Raw genomic sequence first — 19,163 nt, 5'->3', positions numbered from 1 at the left:
GCATTGGAATTCGAGCATTACTCTTGTCCTTGAACAGCGAGAGCTCAGAGCTGTTTTTATTTTTAGGGCGAAATCGGGGCTACAGCGCTCGCTCGAAACCGAACACATTTAATTAGCGGCGCTCTGGCCTTGGGATTTTGCGGTGCGCAGCCAAAGGCGTGCTGGGTTCTCGTGCTCCGAACGCGGAAGTGGCTCATCCTTTAACAATGGCACAACGAGCGTTTGGTTCGAAAGTAGGTCGGGCGCCGGTCCCATTGTTTCTAGCCACCTCATTTTGGAGTGTTTAGCTTGCGAAGTGACCTTTCCGATTTCCGGGTCATGGCGGACCGGCTTTTACTGCCCGCTCCCCTATCCAGGCTCTTTTTCTGTCGCCTTTTCGCGTGATCCGAATAACGGACACGTTTTTTGTCGCCCAAGGGTAAAAACAGGGCAGCTGGACCGTTAAAAAAAGCCTGTTTGGGAAACCCGCGTTGTTTTGTACAGCTATGGCAGCGGGCGCTTGATGAGACTAGAGTCCTGAGAGCCGCTGGAGTAAAGGTCCTCCTCATCATCACTACAACCCTCCTCCTCAAAAGACGGTGGCCTTATGAGGCTCTCCGTGATCCCTGAAGAGGACCCGGAGCGGTTGCATCCGCCCACATCCAAAGGATCGAAGGTTCTTGCATCCGAGTGGCAGGTCGGGAAGAGCTTGGCGTTAGTGTCCGATAAACTTACGGGAGGCTCGCGGTAGCAACGAGACGGAGGACCCCGGATCTGGCGGGAGCAATGTTCCGACTGCGACTGGGGATGATCGTTGAGCATGGGGTGGGAGGGTCTGGTGCCCGGCTCCTGTGACGGGCGAGGCTCTGGGGGTAAAATAGGAGTTGTCTTAACTGTCTTTTCTGCTTTGTCTTAGCGTGGAACGGGCAAATTACTTGACTCAAGTCTTATGGGCAAACAGACTTCACTAAAGTATTTTGGACAAAATGAATTGAATTACGTCGTTTGGGCAAATTTCTTGACTCGTTACCAGGTCTGAAAAAGTTCGCAGTTAAACGGATAACACGATTACAGTTTAATTAATATTTAACTTGTCGACAAAGTGCAGAGCTCTCAATAAAAAAAATTCTGAACTGTGCAAGAATGGAAAGTGAATAGCGAACAGGTTCTGTGCGTGAAGTCTTGAATTAAATCGGCACTAAAACTGGCTTTACAGCACATTATTCCACCGAAATGGTGTTCTTCGGACAAAATTCGTCTCATATTTATCCAGGTCAATAAGCACACATCGACATGTGAAAAATGTAAACAAACCAAAAGGGGCCAGCATGGCAAAACGCTTGACCCGCATGACTATCTAACTTTTTGCCAATAAAATGATCAACATTACGTTTACATGTGTCATGGTGAATTTTTTGGCTTTTGTTGGATGAAAATAATTATTATCGGTCTGGGCGATCGTTAGTTTTGCCCATTAGATTAGACTTAAAAATAAACAGGATTTAGTGCAGGATTTAAAAATTAAGGAGTAGTTATTGCGTGGTTATAAAAAAAACAGAACTTTTGGGGGGATTATTAAAAAAACGGATTTATCGCAGGATTATTAGAAAAAAGGATTTATTTCAGGATTAATAAAAAAAAAAAAAAACGGAACTTCCCGAAGGATTATTAAAAACAAATAGGATTTATTGCAGGAATGTTAAAAAATAGGATTTATTGCAGGATAATTAAAAAAAAACAGGATTTATTGCAGGATTCTAAAAAAAAACAGAATTTTACGGAGGATTATTAAAAAAATAGTTTTTTTTGCAAAATTATTAAAAAAAATGGATTTATTGCAAACATATTAAAAATAGGATTTATTGCAGTACTATTATAAAAAAGGATTTACTTCAGGATTACTAAACAAAACGGAACTTTCTGAAGGATTGTTAAAAACAAACCAGGACTTATTGCAGAATATTAAAAAATAGGATTTATGTTTTTTTTTTTATTTTTTTTTTTTTATTATAGCAAGATTAGATTGGCCCACCTCTTCGCTGACTGACCCCACTCGACATAGGGGTTGGCTGGGGCGAGAAAGAAAATGACTCCGGCTGGTGGTGATTGATGGAGGGTTGCGAGCACCTGGGGAGACTGGGTTCGGCCAGGGGTTCCTGGGGGGCCCGGGCCTGGGTGTTGTTACCCACATTATTGTTGTGACCCATTATAAAGTAAACAACCGAGTTTTCGCCCGCTGTGATCGAAACGGGGTTGTTTCCCAGGGGCGGTTGTCGCGTCTGGGGCCGTTCGGGGACTTGTTCCGAGTAAGGGGGGATGCAGTAGGGGGGCGCCGGTGCGTTGGGGTTGAAGGGTTGCGCTTTGGTGTAGCCTGCGAAAGAAACATGCAAATCTTGCTTCTGGTCAAGCGCTAGACATAGTTTTTTAAGAGGCAAAACGTGTTTAAGTAGTATTTAAAAATTACAGGATAAATTATAAAGCTTTTTTAAAAAACGTCGAGTTTTCCTCAATCTTTCAAGAGCCCTGTCTTTCGATCTTGTTGAGGAGCTTTACAAGATGGTACGACATGATGAGACAAGCAGCAGTTTTTATGTATAATATGGGGATAGGGTTGAGGGTGTAAAACCGGATCCCTTTAAGATATTTTAATCAAATAACGACAAACCAATATGGCTTTCTATAAAACTGTCACTTAGTGCCTAAATATCATTGCAATTTTGCACTCATATTGAACTCAAATGCAGTTTGTTGTTGTTTCAAGGCCTTGATTCCTTCGTACCCGGCAGCACACTGCACTTAGGCTTTCGAAACTCAGAAGCGAAACCAAAAACAAGACAAGAACAAGTCAAGGTGGGCTAACCGACGAATACGCAAACGCGAAATGTCGTAACAAAAGTTTGGAACACTCAAGATTGCCAGGAAACGCTATATCGGCTTGTGTCGGTCGTGAACCTCAAGTCACGGGGACGTGGTAAGGCATGCTGCGAACGATCACAAAAAATTGGAGGCGGACTAGGTAGCGTACTGAAAACTTTCCACTGCTGTTCCTGAACCGCGCAGTTTTCTAAAGCGACCGCACGATTTTTTAACCCCATTTCTGTACACGATAGGTCGCAGCTTTGAAAAGCTGTCGTCGTTTTTTTAATCTATACCAATGTACGCGTTCACATTATAGGGTTTAAAAGGGCGGGCTATACCTTGAAAAATAGGTATGCAAGCTGAGAATAAGTTACAGGCTAAAATCACCGTAAGTCTTAAACAGACTCACCAGTCGATCAAATAAAAATATTTAAGCAAGCCAGGATAGACAAATAACTATAGCCTGCAGTGAGGTTCACCTCCGGCTAAAACCAGTGTCTAAATTTATGGTTAAAAATCTTAGGAGCAAATAAGCGCACTTAAAGAAAAGAAAGACGAACATTTACCCGTGCAGCTTTACAACTTGATCCTAATGTCCATTAAAATCAAATGGCAGTGGCTTTCAGTGGTGTTTTAGGCTGGCTCGCAAGCTGACAGTTTAAACCGCCAAAAGCCTTTTGAAGGTGCGCTGCAACAATGCGAAGTGACGTGCGGGTGGACGAATGGGGCTTTACGTCTGGGCTCTTGTTATAAACGATGCGAATTTTCGCCACCCGCGCTTCGTAGATCTGCATTATCCGAATTACGGCGACCTTTTTCGGTGGCGTTTTAGTGCCGCTTTTACACACCTTGTCTTGCAAACACCGCGAATTGAAAAAAGCGGATTTCCAAGCTTATGCGTTGCGGCAAAAGACTTGTTGGAAAAATTGGTGTAGTTGCCAGATTATGCTTATACTTATATCTGTAGCTCGTTGTTTTAACGAGGAATATCTGAAAATATGTTATAAACATCAATGTCCGATAATAAGTTGAAGTATCGGGACTCGTCTGATACTAGTTTGATATCGTTGCCGATCAGATAAAAATAAAAGAAATACTTTTCGTTTATAACTTTAATCAAATACATGGCTTTTTTTAAGTTATACTAATAAAAAAGCAAATATAGCCATAAAACATAACTTTACTTCTGAAAAGTAAAATAAAATATAATTGGGTTCACATAGATTTGTTAGTTTAAAATAAATGCGCTGATCTAACCAAAATAAAGTCACTAAGTTCGGTTCCGGATCGGACGATTTCTTGAACAGTTATCGGAACAAAAGCAAGTTATCGGACAAGCCTGAGCTATAAAACAAACAATTGCTCACCATTGGTAATTGGTTCGGCTATTCTCGTGCTTAACGAGTCCGGGCCTGCAAAACAAGAGGGCCATAGTAAGGTCGTTGTCACTTTGTCAGAGAAAAAATAAACATAAATCAGGTTGTAAAAATAATAAAATTTAGCAGACACGCCGGCAATTGTGACAACTCACCGATAGGTAACTTTAAAAACTCAAAATTGCCAGATTTTTTTTGGCAGGCTTGAAATTTGCAAAACAGTGGGCTTTGACGATATGGTAAAAAAATATATCTTATTATTATTATAACTAAGAACCGGATTTAATGTTTTGTTTCCAATTTACTTCACTTGATAAAAAGTAAATAATTATAAAATGGAGAAAACATAAAAGTTTTTGAACTATAAAATAGGTTTTGTATAATGGACGTTTTGAGAGGAATTTCATTACAATTTAGCTTGCGGAAATATATGAATGCCGAGGGCCGGATGAATTGAACTGGCAGGCCATAGTTTGGTGACCCCCATCTAAATAAACAAACATAAAACAGGTACATTTCTTTCTTTGTTTTGGGGGGGGGGGGGGGTCTTTACTAAAAACAGGACGCTGGAATTGTCGCATTTGTTTTCGACCTTCGATTAGATCAAAAGGAATGTAAGTTGTTGTAGAACGTGGAATACAATGTAGATCACAATCTTACCTCGATCGCCCCAGCTCAATTCGCTTTTCTTTGACAGTGAAGGTAACATTTCTTCTGTAAATAAAAGAAACACGCATTACGATGGCTATGTAACAGGTACACTGAAAACAAAATATTGTTGGTTTGAGGACGAATTAGGCGGACTTGGCAAAATCAAGTGCATGAAAGTATCTCAGACAAACAGTGAACAAATAATTAACACAACAGCAAAAACACGCGATACGTAAAATCATTTTTATGGAAATTCTACGTTATATCACTAAAACAAGCCTATTTGAGACATTAAAAAATGCATTAAACAAGATCTTAAACATTTATATTGACCAATGTACTAAACTAAACAGTCTCTAGTAGTCTAAAATTTACTAACTTGCTAAAAAGAGCTTGCCACATATACCAAGCTCTCATCACTGGCTCTCATCACGTTTTAACAAAAAATATTTGCCACTTAATTTTTATTTTTAAAGGCCACTTTTGTCAAAGACATAACATAATTTTCTACTACATTCTGCACTTTTCTGCTTTCAACAAACAGACTTAGTTAACAATTAAGAGTTTTACAAAAATGCTTTGGTAGAGAAAAAAAAGGGCATAAGTACTGATTTTCAACAATAAACAATCAGGCTTAATCATTCATCAAACTGTTGGGTTCCCTTTTTAGGTGCTGGTTTGAAGTTTGCAGAACAATAATCCCGAAATCAAGCTGATTCAGCAGCGGATGTTACTCAGGTTAGCTTGCTATGGCATGCGTCTGCTCGGTAAAGTACATAACCAGACAGGCAAGGAAGGTTTATACGCGGTGTCGACGAATATATACAGAATCACATCATTATAATTTAGAATTAGATCTTATACCGTGACCAATGTATGACGTTTTTTATTGGCGTCATTGTGTAATGAACTAGAGGTAGACCATTCTCATGAGCCCAGTTTGTTTAAGGCAACTAGAACGAAGTCACATAAAAATAAACTAAAAAAAAACTAAAAAAAACTAATAAAAACCTAAAAAACATAATCAAACACTTTCTCTTAGCACAAACGGCCAAATAGAACGGTTAACTAGAACTAGAGTACTAGACTACTTGTAGTTCTTAAATGTATTGCAACCCAATATCAAACATTTGTTCTCTTCAAATTTAACGGAGCTCTGCCAAATACGTTTGAAGGTTTTAGCAAATACAAATGGAAGCCCTGCAAACAACTACTTTCAGTAAGAAATTAAATCCTGGTGAGACATCTTGGGCCTTGCACAATACCTCTTCTTTGGATTAACAATATAACAAAAAATAAATACCTTAAAATTTAGGTTTTTGACATTAACTCACTAAAAACACACCATCTTAGTCACGTTTTGGACAGTCCGGCAATATACTCTACTTCGCCGAGTTTTGAACAATAATAAACTAACAATGGCTGCCTAACACCAACCTAAGTTTTGAAAAACAAACAACTGGTAAAACCTGTCACATCCCTGTCACAACACGCCATAACAAATCAAGAACCCTAACAAAATACCTTGGCCATAACAAATAACATTGCCTGCCAACACGTTAAACAGGTAACACGGTACGATAGCTTATTAACTTACAGTGGAAATTCTGCATAACAGCTTGTCACATTTAAAAGAGCAATAACAAAACAAGAACCCAAACAAAATACCCTGTTTACATTTTTGAAATTAACTTCTTTAAAGAACACTATCTTAGTCAAGTCCTGGACATAGCCTATAGCATCAGGCAAAATACTTCGCCATTAGTTTTAAACAGTAATAAACTAAGTTGCTTGCAAAACACCTTGCCCAAGAAAAACAAACAATTGGTAACAAGATAGCTTATTAACTTACAATAGATGGCCTACAAAGCACTGTGTCACATTTCAAAAGCGCAATAACAAATCTACAACCCTAACAAAATACCTTTTAGCAGCTCGTCATGCTCGTGAGGACTCCTCACGATGGGGTCGGTGACGGGTAAATGCTTCTCCTCGGCGGCTTTATCAGAAACCGCTGCGAGTGCTCGGGCTACTGCAACTTCAACAGTGTCGTCCAAACGACTATCGGTTAAAGTCTTGGAAGGTCCGTTCAAGGTTCGAACGCTGTTATTTTCTTTGTCGTTCGACGGTGGGATTTGAGGTGCTGTGATGACCGCCGTAGCCTCGCTCGTCGACTGGCACCCGCGGCACTTTCGCACGAACTCACGCAGTTGACTGAAGCGCACCACGCACACCGCGACCACCAAAACGAGCAGTGCGCCGCCGACTGCCGTTAGGACCATGTAGGCGTAGCTGGGAAGAATCTCGCCGGACGCTGTGGATAGATAGAAGTATTGCACCGACTTTGTTCACTGCTTTTCGTTTTTATATAACAGACTTGAGAACGCGTTTCGGGCGAAAATTTTACCCAGGTCCCGGAGGTAATTGCAAAGGCGTTTGGGCCCAAAATATGTGTAAATCGAAAGAATGTATCTCATGTATTCAACATTTTTGACTTTGAATTAAATCTTTGCATTTTACTCCTTTATGCCTAGCACGATTACCCTAACCACCCTGAGTTATTTAAAAAACAAGATATTTGAGTGCTTTTAGTCATTTAATGGTGGAATTTGTTTCTTTAGTATACATTTGTAATGCAGTTTTACTTGTTTTTTTCTGTTTTTTTTTTTTTGGTATTTTCTATACCAGGAATTGCGTGATGTTTAATTTATGACAATGACCTAAGTGTGGCTTCACTTAGGTTAATGGTGACCTGTACTGAAACCTCCTTTGTTCATTTTTGAAAACGATTTAGCTTAACGTTATTTTGCAAACGATATCTTAATGAAAGAGTCGCCGTGTATGTGTATAAACTATTAGGTTGTGGTTCTGCCTTGAAAGTTAATAATATGAACTGGCTGAGGACCAATGGATCACAGAAGGATTTTAAACGACTACACGGAAAAATTTACGTAGGGCTAAAATAGGCAATTTAAACGTGTTAGTCCAGTGATTCTCAACCTTATATGGCTTACGTCACCCTCAAAAATAATAAATAAATTTGCGGCACCCCTACTAGAAATTTCGTTGAGCATTTTATTCAAAAGTCAAATGGAACTGGAATAACACAATCAACTTAAAACGTGTAAGAAAATGTCATTTGATATAATGGTCTCTAATTGTACACAAATAGTTGTACCACGATGCTTACCAATTGAGCAAAATCAGAATCCTAAAAATTCTCAATTACCTAGCGGAACCCTTAGGCATTAGAAATGGCACACCAGGGCGCCGCGGAACCCCATAAGAACCACCACTGGGTTAGTCGATTGGCATTGGCAACTGTGAACTTACGTGATTGTACGGCTTTGTCTACTTTTGGGGTAGATTTATCAGTGGAGGACATCAAAGGATCCGATTTTTTTGTGCTGACTGTAGTCGGACTTCTGGTTTTCGCAATGGTCGTGGTGGTCGTTGTCGTGGTCATTTCTGTAGTGGTCGTGGTCAAGTTTACCTTGATCATTTTTTTCCGGTGGTCTTCAGCATTTTCGCACATCATTCTGTAAAAAATATGTTGACGCAGGGATCTTAATGCGCATTTTGTTTAACATAAATGATTGTGTATTTAGCAAAAAAGCAAATACGTAGCCACGAATGCAAGGGCTATTTTTGCCGAGTGTAGCCACAATTTTCCTAACCTTGGATGGAAAGATGTATGTTAGATGCGTGTGACGATGGCGAACTGGCAAAAATACATTGTATAAAAAAATTTTCTTTGGTGATAAAAGTGTTATTTTTGGAGGATTAAAATTGTAACAGGGCTGTCAACAGTGTGGGTGGGGAATTATTTCCGACAACCGGTCACATGAGAAACAAAAAATGTCCAAAAAATGTCTAAAGGGGAAGACGCTTTGCAAGAGCAATATTATATAATAAAACATTCTGAATGCAAGAAAAATATGTTAAGGTTTACTTTTACCTAAAAACGTTTAATTGAAAATGAGCCGCGGGCCGAATTATATTGATTGGCGGTAGCAGTTTGCCTATGTCTGATTAAGAGCATTTCCTCTTTAGCAGGGTTTATCGGGAAAAAGTTTCAAAACTTTTCAAAATCATATCCACAAATTAACCACACTTAGCGCGAAAAAAAGCCCCAATTTTCGACTGATGTTTCTATACAACGAACTACCAGCCGCTCTGACCTGTTAAAGGCCCTGCAAATGTAGTTGGCATCGTGAATCGGTCCGTTGAAAGTGTCATACTGAAAGTAGCAGTCCATTTGTACTTTGTCGCCGGGGTTGCTAGTAGGGCATTTGGAACAGGGACAACACAACTGTTCCTTTTCCCTGAAGTAATACCTGGAAAAAAGAGGGCACTTGTTGTTAACTGTTTTCTCCTGTAAAAAACTGGCGGGATTTGTTGGCTCTGTTAAGCTGTTTTGCAACAGAACCAATTACCTTGGATTTGAGTTTTGAAGTTACTTATTTAGAAAACTAAAGATTAAACTAGAAGTATACTGAACTTAGCAAACCGGAAATAAGTTTGTTTTGATGTTATATGATATATATATTTCGCTCCTAAAAGCATCATCAGTATATCTTAATTCGAATGATTTTGATTAGTTTTCAATTAGCTTAATCTTCATCAATAATGTGCCACTACAATCGTTTCTTTTTCACTATCCGGATTCAAGCAGATTCTGTTATTCAAAAAAAAGTTCTGTTATTTAGAAAACTGAATTAAAATCGACGACCTAACTAACAAAGTAGATGGATGGAACTCGTTCTTCTGGTATTAACAAAGCTATAAACCGAATTTCGGCAGCAGATACCAGCTGACCTCATCAGGGTTAATAATTAACAAAGTCATGTTCTATCTAAAATTAGGCAACAAAGGCAAAAATAACAGCACGGTCAACTTACTTGGGCAGGCAACGTGGCGGAACAACTTCCCGCTTTTGTCTCTGCAATCCCTGCAAAGGAAAATAAAATCCTTAAATAAGGAACAAGAATATATTCGTGGTAAAAATATCAGAACCCATACAGAAGTACAGGTAGCAATTTTAGGTTTTGAATAATTATAAACATTTTCAACATTTATATGGGCTTTTAATTCCTAAGACTATGTCTTGTTGTCTTACTACAACCTCTAGCCATTATTCTCCAAACAATATATTCGATTCAGCCTGAGTATTAAAGAGGGCAAAGTTCATATTTTAAACGTGTTTCAATCTAAATTTAAAGTTGCGACAAGTTTGGCATGAAATAATGATCCAACCACTGAGTTGCAGTTAGGATTTTCCGGCATAGCCGCGCAGAACAAAATACGTCACTTTAAAACAATGTGGTCCTTTTTAAATCATTTTGGCATATTTTGAACATTGTATTGAGCTTTGTTCAATCGACAGCATCAGAAAAAAGGTGCGAAACGACATCAATGTGTCCTGTTGAACTGCGACGCCAGTTTGCACAAGCACTTCGAAAAAGCTTCCGTATATATATACAGGCACCAAAATAGACCAGGAGCGCCGACGAGTTGTCGATGGCGCAAAGTACCAATTTATCAGGCTGCCTATGCCTGCATTTACTCAACGCTCAGTAGCCACACAAATACTTATCAATTTTAAACGAAAACAAACTTAAAAGGGAAAATACTCTGACCAAATGTTGAGTCCCAGGCAGTCAACGATAAACAATAATTTAAATAATATTATGTATTTTCAGTCATCTCTAGACTAGGAGAATAAATTTAATAACACTTTAACCCCCCAACCCAAGCGCTAAGCCACACCCTAACCCAAATAAATAGCTGCAGTAAGTATTACGTCATACCTTATCCTGCCTTAGATATACCTTATCCTGACTAGCATTTGGTCAAAGTATTTTCCACTTAAAAGCATTGTTGATCCGGCGACCTTACGATAGTTTCTATAGTGTTTGGTGGCACCCAAAGGGGATTAGACACCTATTTTTCAAGCCAAATTAGGTAAACAGGTTTACGCCTTGCTAGTCAAACTGAATGTGATCAAATTTTAACAAAATCAAAGGGTCTTGACGACTTAGTACCGACTTCCATTGGTCACCTATATACCTTTTGACGGCCTTTTAAAGTAATATGTGTTCTTTAAATGTTTCCGATAACGTATCGTTTACTTCAATTTCAAACAAGAAAGTTATATCAAAATCGTTTTACCGTTATAGTTTCGATTTTGTAGGCTACTCCCGGCTGATTTTTATATTCAACAGAAGGTTGCTTTTCTACTAATTGACAGAAGCTAATAAATTGGGTAAATTTTATGTATATTTGGTTTGCAGGTTATTTGGTTAACATTGTCAAATTTTTTAAACGTGTCGCGTTGGGCGCCTTTAAAAGATTTGCCTATTGCGCAAAATAATGGTGTTTTTCGTCTAATTACTTTAAAATTGCACTTGTAGAGTTTGTAAGTTCACACAAGTTTAAAACAAATGGCAAATTTTTAAAAGCAACTGATTGACAGAATGAACTAGTAAAATCCGGTACAAAACGGCTAAAGAGCGCCTCCGGTATTATACAACGCAGATAATCTTTCAATGTGACTTATAGGTTTCGTATATGGGCCTCAACGATCTGTATGAACATCACAATTGCTAAATTAGCAAAATGTAGAGCCATTGTTGGCGGAGTCACCCTTGTCTTTTGAGTGACGATCGGGTTCTCGTATTCGGTCCACCGCACATTAAACACAATAAGGGCGCTCCACTACTGGATGTGTGTGAGAACGGCCGAGAGCCACTTCAGCGTTGATGGGAGAAAACGCGCTTGGCCCAACAGTTGCGAACCCGGCTTTTTGAAGAGGGGTCGAAAATTTGCCGATGCATCCTTGCCGAATGCTTGGCGCTGAGTTACCGATACTTTGCCGCATTTTATTCCCTATACCAGGGATGTCCGCATTTTATTATAGTGGGCCGCATTGACACTTAAAATAATTTAATGGGCCGCAGAACATATTAAGTTTCAAGATTAAGTATTGCTCTTTAGAGTTATAACGGGCCTTTAGAGTTAAATAAATATAAATTTTTGCCCATATTATACTATTAGTGCGCCCCTAAAAGCTGACTGGTACATTTTAATAGGCTAATATTGAACGTTTAAAATACTACTTGGGAGTGAAAATGACTAGCGGGCCGCACAAAAATTTCATACGGGCCGCAATGTGGTCCGCGGGCCTCAGGTTGGACATCCCTGCCCTATACCGATACGGGTTATTTGGGGAAATTGGTATACGATCGGTCAATCCGGAACAAACCACATTAATTAGCGGCAACGTGCAAATGCAATGTTTTTAACTTTCTGTCGGTACTTTATCTTTTTTCATTATTTTCAAAAGTTATTGTCGACTGTTACTTTATTATTTTAGAAAAATTTCCTTCTGAGATAGAAAACGTTGTGTTGGTACGCAAACGATGGTTAAAAAGCACAAAGAAAAAAGGTCTCGGATTGGCAAAATATGCCGCCCTAGTATGGGACGAGTACTGATCGTACAACGTGAAATTTTGACAGCGCTCAGTCTAACTGATGCTTCTTAAACTTTTTTTAAGTATGACAGCGAAGCTTTTAGCAACTACATCTCCTTCGATGAACTTTTCGTAAGTAAACACAATATAAGAAAAATAGCATAAATAAATTTAAATTTAACTATTTTGAGCTATGTCTTCGTGTTTAGTACGCAGCTTTTCTTAAAACTCAATAACCGTGTGAACTTCTGCAGTCGGCGAGCCAACCCAATTAAAAGGCGGCCTAATTTTGGGTCGCGAACCATAGGTTGAGAAACACTGTTTTAAAGTAACAAAGCATATCGTTCAAACATAAAGCGCTAAAAGTTAACTATAATCATAAAGTAGACAAGATTAAATTGCAATGTGATCAAGGATAATGAACAAGTATTTTTTTGGTGTGACGAAATGCGAAGTATACATTCCAATGATCTACAGAACAACAATAGTCAGTGTCACGATTTTCAAATCACTTGATTGACTTAAGTCATTTTGGAAAAAAATGACTTGACTTATACTTAGTCGGTTTGCCAAAATGACTTGAAAATGCATTTAATGCATTCAGTCAAGTGACTTGGGTTGAAGTTAAGTCCAGAGTAAATAGACGCAGGCAAGCTAGCGTTGATCTAAAGAGCGACACCAACAGCCATACGTGCGATATAACTGTGTTGTGTCAGATTAATAGACAGCAGCTATCTTAGGCGGTGTTATACAGTTCACATAACGAAGCAAATCGCCCCCAAAACGTGGCATTCCGTTCTACCAGCGTCACATACCGCGCTCACTGGAGATTACGTAATTACGAAAGTTGCACACGCCAAGACGCAAAAATTCCCGGTAAAACCAACTTCTAGGTTCGGCACCACAACTGCGAAAGGATTTCATAGTTGCACTTCGAAAGATTTTAGTTGTTGCGCAATTTGTCTTGTTAACGGTTGGTTAACCGCTTTTTGCACGTCTATTGCGACAAATTTAGCTTTTTAGTCTGTGAACTGTTGCAATACTAAATGCATAGATTACGTGACCGTACTAATTTGAGGCAGCAAAAAAACTTATTTGAATAGCCCCAAAACAAAACGAAAACATATCGAAGCATTCATTTAATGCGTCAATTTGTTTGTCACATTAAACACAGCGTAGTCAAACCGCAATTGTGTAAAAATACACCAATCAAAAAAACACTTTTCAAAGTGATTTTCAATAAATTTTAAATAAGGAAATCCCGTTATATACTGGTAAGTGTTCGGATTGGACGTTTTACTGCAATAAGCCAATAAATTTGCTTTTATAAAACCAGCAAATTTTGCACAAAATGGTATTCAAACAGGCAGAATAATCCATTTATTTGATTTAATTGTACCCTACAGTGGCGACAAAACGGTTAAACTTTGCCGCTAAAAACGTTGCCACAACATAACAAACCAGCAGGGCCCATGTTTTCATAGCGACGCCTTATTAAGCCGTTACAGGCTCGGGTATAGAACGCATTACTGGGGATTTCCATTTCATTGTGTCCAGGGCGCGCATCTTTTTCATTGTTTGGCGCCCGAAGAAACAAGGGGGGTCTCTCTATTTGGTTGACCGAACAGCCCCGGTAAACAAACGCTTTGTCGGGCCAGATCGTTTCGCCTCGATGCATCTTTCCGGGTTAAAAGAGCCGAGGCGAAGGGCTGTTTTACGTCACACGTCATACAATGCCGGCAACCCTGACGCCAAGGTGTTGGACAATCAGAAAAAGAGAAATAGGGAGAAGAGGGAGAGAGCGAGAGAGAAAGAGAAAAAAGAAACGCGACGTGAAAAAACGAGCAAGAGAAAAGGAGAGAAAGGCGAGATATGCCGTGAGAGAGCGAGAAAAAAAGAGAGAAAGAGTTATAGAAAGTGGTAGCCAGTGGAAGGGCTCCTGCCAAGTTATACGTTAACCAGGGTTTGCTTTAGGTTTGCCAAGCAAAATTGTTTTACAGCGTGAACAACGCCAAAAATCCGACACTGACTGATAATACCACGCTGCACACGTTTCTCGAAACAAAGCAAAATGTGAAATACCGAATATTATTTTCCCAATGTATTTTTTTCTGTATTTCAAAAATGAACTTCGACACATTAAGGCACATATTCTTCACTAACTAAAGTAGTTAAATAGGCCTTTTATCCTTGAATGAGTTACGGCTCACACAAAGCAACCGTTGCTAAAGCATAAACACTTTCGATTTTACGAAAGTAAAGCAATAATACAGTGGTAGTGCATATATGCTAAATAAGGACTTTCGCATCTTTTTTTAGTGTAAATGGTAAAAAAAATGCAAGGATTGAATTTGCAAAAGAAAATTGGCAGACAATGCTTTTGGTTCATTTAATTCAGAGTTTAATTGTGAAAGATCATCATCGATATATTAAATTATATGACACGCGAACGTTTTTTCCACTCCGTGTAAAATCTAAATATGGTAGCACATGCATTAACCAGCAAACAATCAACGGTGTATCTCGCAACCAGGCAAGTCTATAAATATATATATTGTCGTGACGCCGTAGCGAAACAAAATCAACCTATATTTTGACGCAACGTCAAGAAATCGAAAATTCCAGCGGATCTTATATCAGCATTTAACCCTTCAATCATGCCAACCGAGATGGGATGAACAGTAGACTTACAAACGCGGGAATGGGGAAATGACCAATAGGCCAGTCAACCTTTCGAGAGAAAATGTGCATTGGACATTCCAGGCCCAGTCTAAACAGAAACCTTAAAATGTGGAAACTTCACTGGAAACGAACTGTCGTATACTAACAAACCCGAAGGGTAAAGAATTTGATACACCTTTTTAAAGGAGCATTGCAGTTACGCCCAACATTATTTTAGTTTAGACATTTTAAACCTTTGTTGCTCATTTGGAACTCATCGTATGCAAAAAAATCCACAACCGCCGTTTTGGTCGAAACATACGCATATCGCATCCTAAACTCTAATTATGACGTCACCCTAAGGGGCGAAAATATGTTTTGGCAGGCAACTTGGTTTCCAGGGTGACTGTATAGTTAAGGTGGTACTTTGGTTTGGCAAATGTTACTTTGAACCTTAAAATGACTTTATAACCCTACCGACCAGTAAGCCGCGGAAACACGATCCTGCCAGCCTTAGGCAGAAAGGCTAACATCAAAGGCTATGCAAATAGACCTGTGGACCCCTTTCGTTCTGAGTAAAGCAAAGCATCAAACAGCGACTTATACAGTATGGATATGCGTTATCACGTTCACCACGGTATTGTTGGCAACAGGGATGGGCGACAACGACGGGTCTGAGTGTTACGTTTTCACTAACACATTAAAAACCTAAATTGCCAATACCCGTTGCCAAGTGGTAGTATTGGCATTCGTCCAATACTAAGCTGGTATCGGTGCCGATCCAATACCAAATTATTATGGCAGTTTTGACCATGCTTAGCGGTACAACGCAATGATTTCTATCCCAAAAGGGGTCTTTATCAACAAATATGAGGATAAGAACTTTAGGTAACGAAATTTACAAAAAAATGCGGCCTAATATCCGGGAAAAAGGCCTTTAAACGTTTAGATTTTAACTATTTTGCTTGTTTTCGCATAGCAATGATGTAATTTGTTATCAGATCGGATCGCGAAACTTTTTGTCTAAAATATCGGGTATCGGTATCAAAAAAAAAAGTATCGGACATCCGTACTTGGCAATCGCCATGACAGAGCCAGGGTCTATTATGTGTGCAACTTGCATTCGCCAAAAATTGAGAAAAAGAAACAGAAAACGAATTGGCGCTGGTGGACTATATGTCCTGCTTGATCATAATAACTTCAAACGTTGCAAATGTTAAAGCTGGAGTGCGAATCATTTCCCCAGGAGAAAGTTTAGGTTTAAAAAAAATAAGGGGTTGTACCTTGCAAATACCTTTAAATGACAATATAGGTATAAATTTGAGCGGTAGGTCAAACAGTTTGCAATGGTCAACATCAATACTAAACGTGGTAAACGCATTCGCTATATGTAATGTTTTTTTGATTCTCGTAACGCAGGGTCATCAGCATTCGGAAACGCAGGAAATTTGATCCGCATTTTTATATAACAAGGGGAAAGGCGTTCGTTAGCTAGAGATACGCCAGAGTTGTGTTGACCCAAGTTCTTGGTAATGCGGTTAATACTTACCGTTAGCTAGTCGTTCTGCTTTTCCACGAAAAAAAAATTATAAGTTGTAACACAACGAACACAAAACTTTGCTACAAAACGACGCTAAAAATGGTCACACAGACGAATGTAATTTAACTACTTTTTGCTTTTAATAAGGCGTACCTTCTCAAGCTGTGTGCCGAGGCAGATTTTAAGGTTTGGCCGCGTAACCTTTCGTTATTTTATTTGTATTACAAATAAGCATGTGAGACTTAAATACATGCCATCCATTAGAATTTATGTAGTTCCTTGCCATGTATTCAGGGCGTTTCTCAAGTTGTTTTATAGAAAGTGTGCCGCCAATAATTGTCCATTGTTTTACTGTCCAGCAAACTCAAAACGTTTGATAACTCACCTATTGAGTGGAATGGTTTGCTAAGACTTTGCTGGAAAATCACACAAAAAAGCAAGCCCGATTTACCAAATTCGAACCACAGCGCATAAATAAACTACTAGCAGGTTAGCAACTCACCTCAAGGCTCCATCCATGACAAAACAGCGTACATCCAAGCAATAACAGTAGGCGTAAAGGCAAGTCCGACATGTTTTTTTGATCACAGAACGTTTGCGGTTGAACTTTGATTGAAATCCCGCTTTCTATGACAAATCGCTTGCTTGCTGATCAAGTGACGGACAGCATTGGGCAGCAATTTGCAATTAACTACTACTAAATTGGAATTCAGACAACTGAAAGCAAAAGCAGCGCGTGGTTTTATGCAGAGCACGAAATGGAAACTTTACAGTGCGTGCTAGGCTATTGTGACGTTAAAGTGACCTTCCACTAACTGACTAAACTCACTAAACCATTCTGTATATAAAACCTTTTACTAATCTTGGAAAAGAAAGCAAACATTTAAACCTTATCTAGTAAAGTGTCTGAAACTTTTCAAAAAATTAATTGAGGAAACGGACTGGCTACTGGTTCGCCACCAACTGCACTGGTCTAGTTGCCCTAAAACCTTTGTTATGACTTGCGCGAAACCTAAGGTCAACTGAGCCTTTCTACTGCAAGGTAAATGCATAACATACGCAGGATAATATAGAGGAAAAACGCATCACAAGTAACACACTTCTAAATTTAAACAAATTTCCGGTTTCAATTAGCAATGCATTGCTTTCAAACAACGGTTCCGCATCTCAGCAAACAAAACAAGCCGTTGTCAGTTCCATAAAGCTGAATGTATCGCAAGTAGCAACGTCTCTCCTAATTCCCGTGTTGTTTGGCTTGATGAACAAAGGTAAAAACTGTAACTAAATCACAAGCTAACCTGCCTGTCTTGTCTAGACGCTTTAGCCTGTGGCCCGCCACCTGAACGAGAAACCATTCTCACGAGCAGCAAAAAAGGGCCATGCTTACCAAGTGGCCTATTATTTCTCCCTTAGCTGGGGCCTAGATTGTAATCTCTAGCGACACCTTGCTGTGTTAATAATTAACTTGACTAGCAGATTCCAAGTAATGTATTTCGCCAGTTGCTTACTTAACGACTGATTGTTCTCTCGGCCGTATAGCAAGTCTGCACTTGTTTTTCATGATGTCACGAGCAGGCTTGGACAACTAGATAATTCTAGTTTTCTAATTCATTGAATTAAGGCAAAATGCGGCTAATTCTAATCTAATTTGTGAATTGCTTGTGTGCTCTAATTCTAGTTCTAATCTAAGTTAGATTTTACCAAAACTGCTACTTTGTCCAACGGCACTTTTAGTCTCTTAGTTTAAAAACAGAATTTCAATTAGAATTTTAGGTTGGAACGACTTGTATGTAATTTTCACAGTCTAAAAAGCATAAAAACGTATAAAAATAGCACACACATTTTTACCATTCACGTTCTTATAAGAAGAAATTGCGATTAAATTCAATCAGTCGTAATTTTTGGTGTCATGTTTTTACCATGCACCTGAAACAAAATAACGGGGGCTACACATACTTAGATACTATCATTCTATTCGTAGAATCAAGTTAACAGACTTCAGAAACTGCGTGGTGGCATTTAATAATGAGTTTCCGTAGTGTTGATCAAAATTTCCTTCTATGTAGCTGTAGCATTTATCATGCAATATTACTCGATATTGCCTAATTTGACGTCACTATACACGTGACCGTTGTTCACTGACGCGTGACCTAACGCCGAATCGTGCGCTTTGATCGTTTCGCAAGCTATTCTATTTTATACGTCTTACTGACAGCGGCTTGAATCACCGCTCCGTTTATCGTATGTACTGCTGAGATTTGTTAATATACTCGACGGGCAACATTTACTGAGTAAAGTGTCTTTGTCTAGAGAGTACAAGAAGTCAAGGACAGGTATTCTAGCGGCCTGCTCCTTTGGAGTCGGATTAAGAACTTGTAAGAGCTTAGGCAGCCGTCGGCTCTCGTCTTCAGAGCCAGCAGCCTTCTTACCCCTAACTAAACACCCCGATTCGCCACAGTAGCCTACGTAAAACTGTTATTGCGCAACATGTTTAACAATAATCTAGCAGAGCAAAGGTATGTGTGTAATTCATTTCCGTCCATGCGTTTGTGGAGGCTTTTTGCGGTTAACTTAGTAAGAAATGTTACTCTTAGTCCCTGACTGGTTGGCCGTCCCTGCTCTATA

The 19,163-nt window shown here is 39.1% G+C and overlaps 1 protein-coding gene across 1 annotated transcript; it reads right to left on the bottom strand.

The window, feature by feature from the left end:
* Positions 1 to 201: 201 nt before the first annotated feature.
* On the bottom strand, positions 202 to 17,250 carry LOC146132031 (uncharacterized). Its single transcript, XM_083397278.1, has 9 exons — positions 17,041 to 17,250; positions 9,767 to 9,816; positions 9,047 to 9,202; positions 8,199 to 8,404; positions 6,790 to 7,179; positions 4,875 to 4,928; positions 4,206 to 4,250; positions 2,012 to 2,350; positions 202 to 845 (listed from the first exon to the last, which is right to left on the bottom strand). The coding sequence occupies exons 1-9, from the start codon at positions 17,110 to 17,112 to the stop codon at positions 484 to 486; spliced, it is 1,674 nt and encodes a 557-aa protein (XP_083253404.1). The 5' UTR covers positions 17,113 to 17,250; the 3' UTR covers positions 202 to 483.
* Between the last annotated feature and the right edge of the window lie 1,913 nt (positions 17,251 to 19,163).

This window comes from Ascidiella aspersa, chromosome 9 (assembly GCF_963924565.1).
Source record: "Ascidiella aspersa chromosome 9, kaAscAspe10.2, whole genome shotgun sequence".
Lineage (NCBI taxonomy): Eukaryota > Metazoa > Chordata > Ascidiacea > Phlebobranchia > Ascidiidae > Ascidiella > Ascidiella aspersa.
This window is presented reverse-complemented; position numbering and strand designations above follow the sequence as displayed.

Coding starts and splice junctions, on each gene's coding strand:
- LOC146132031 (XM_083397278.1), bottom strand. CDS start 17,112: ATGTCGGACTTGCCTTTACGCCTACTGTTATTGCTTGGATGTACGCTG. Junction 7,180..8,198: donor AGACAAAGCCGTACAATCAC/GTAAGTTCACAG, acceptor ATCTATCCACAG/CGTCCGGCGAGATTCTTCCC. Junction 4,929..6,789: donor GCATGACGAGCTGCTAAAAG/GTATTTTGTTAG, acceptor TTTTATTTACAG/AAGAAATGTTACCTTCACTG.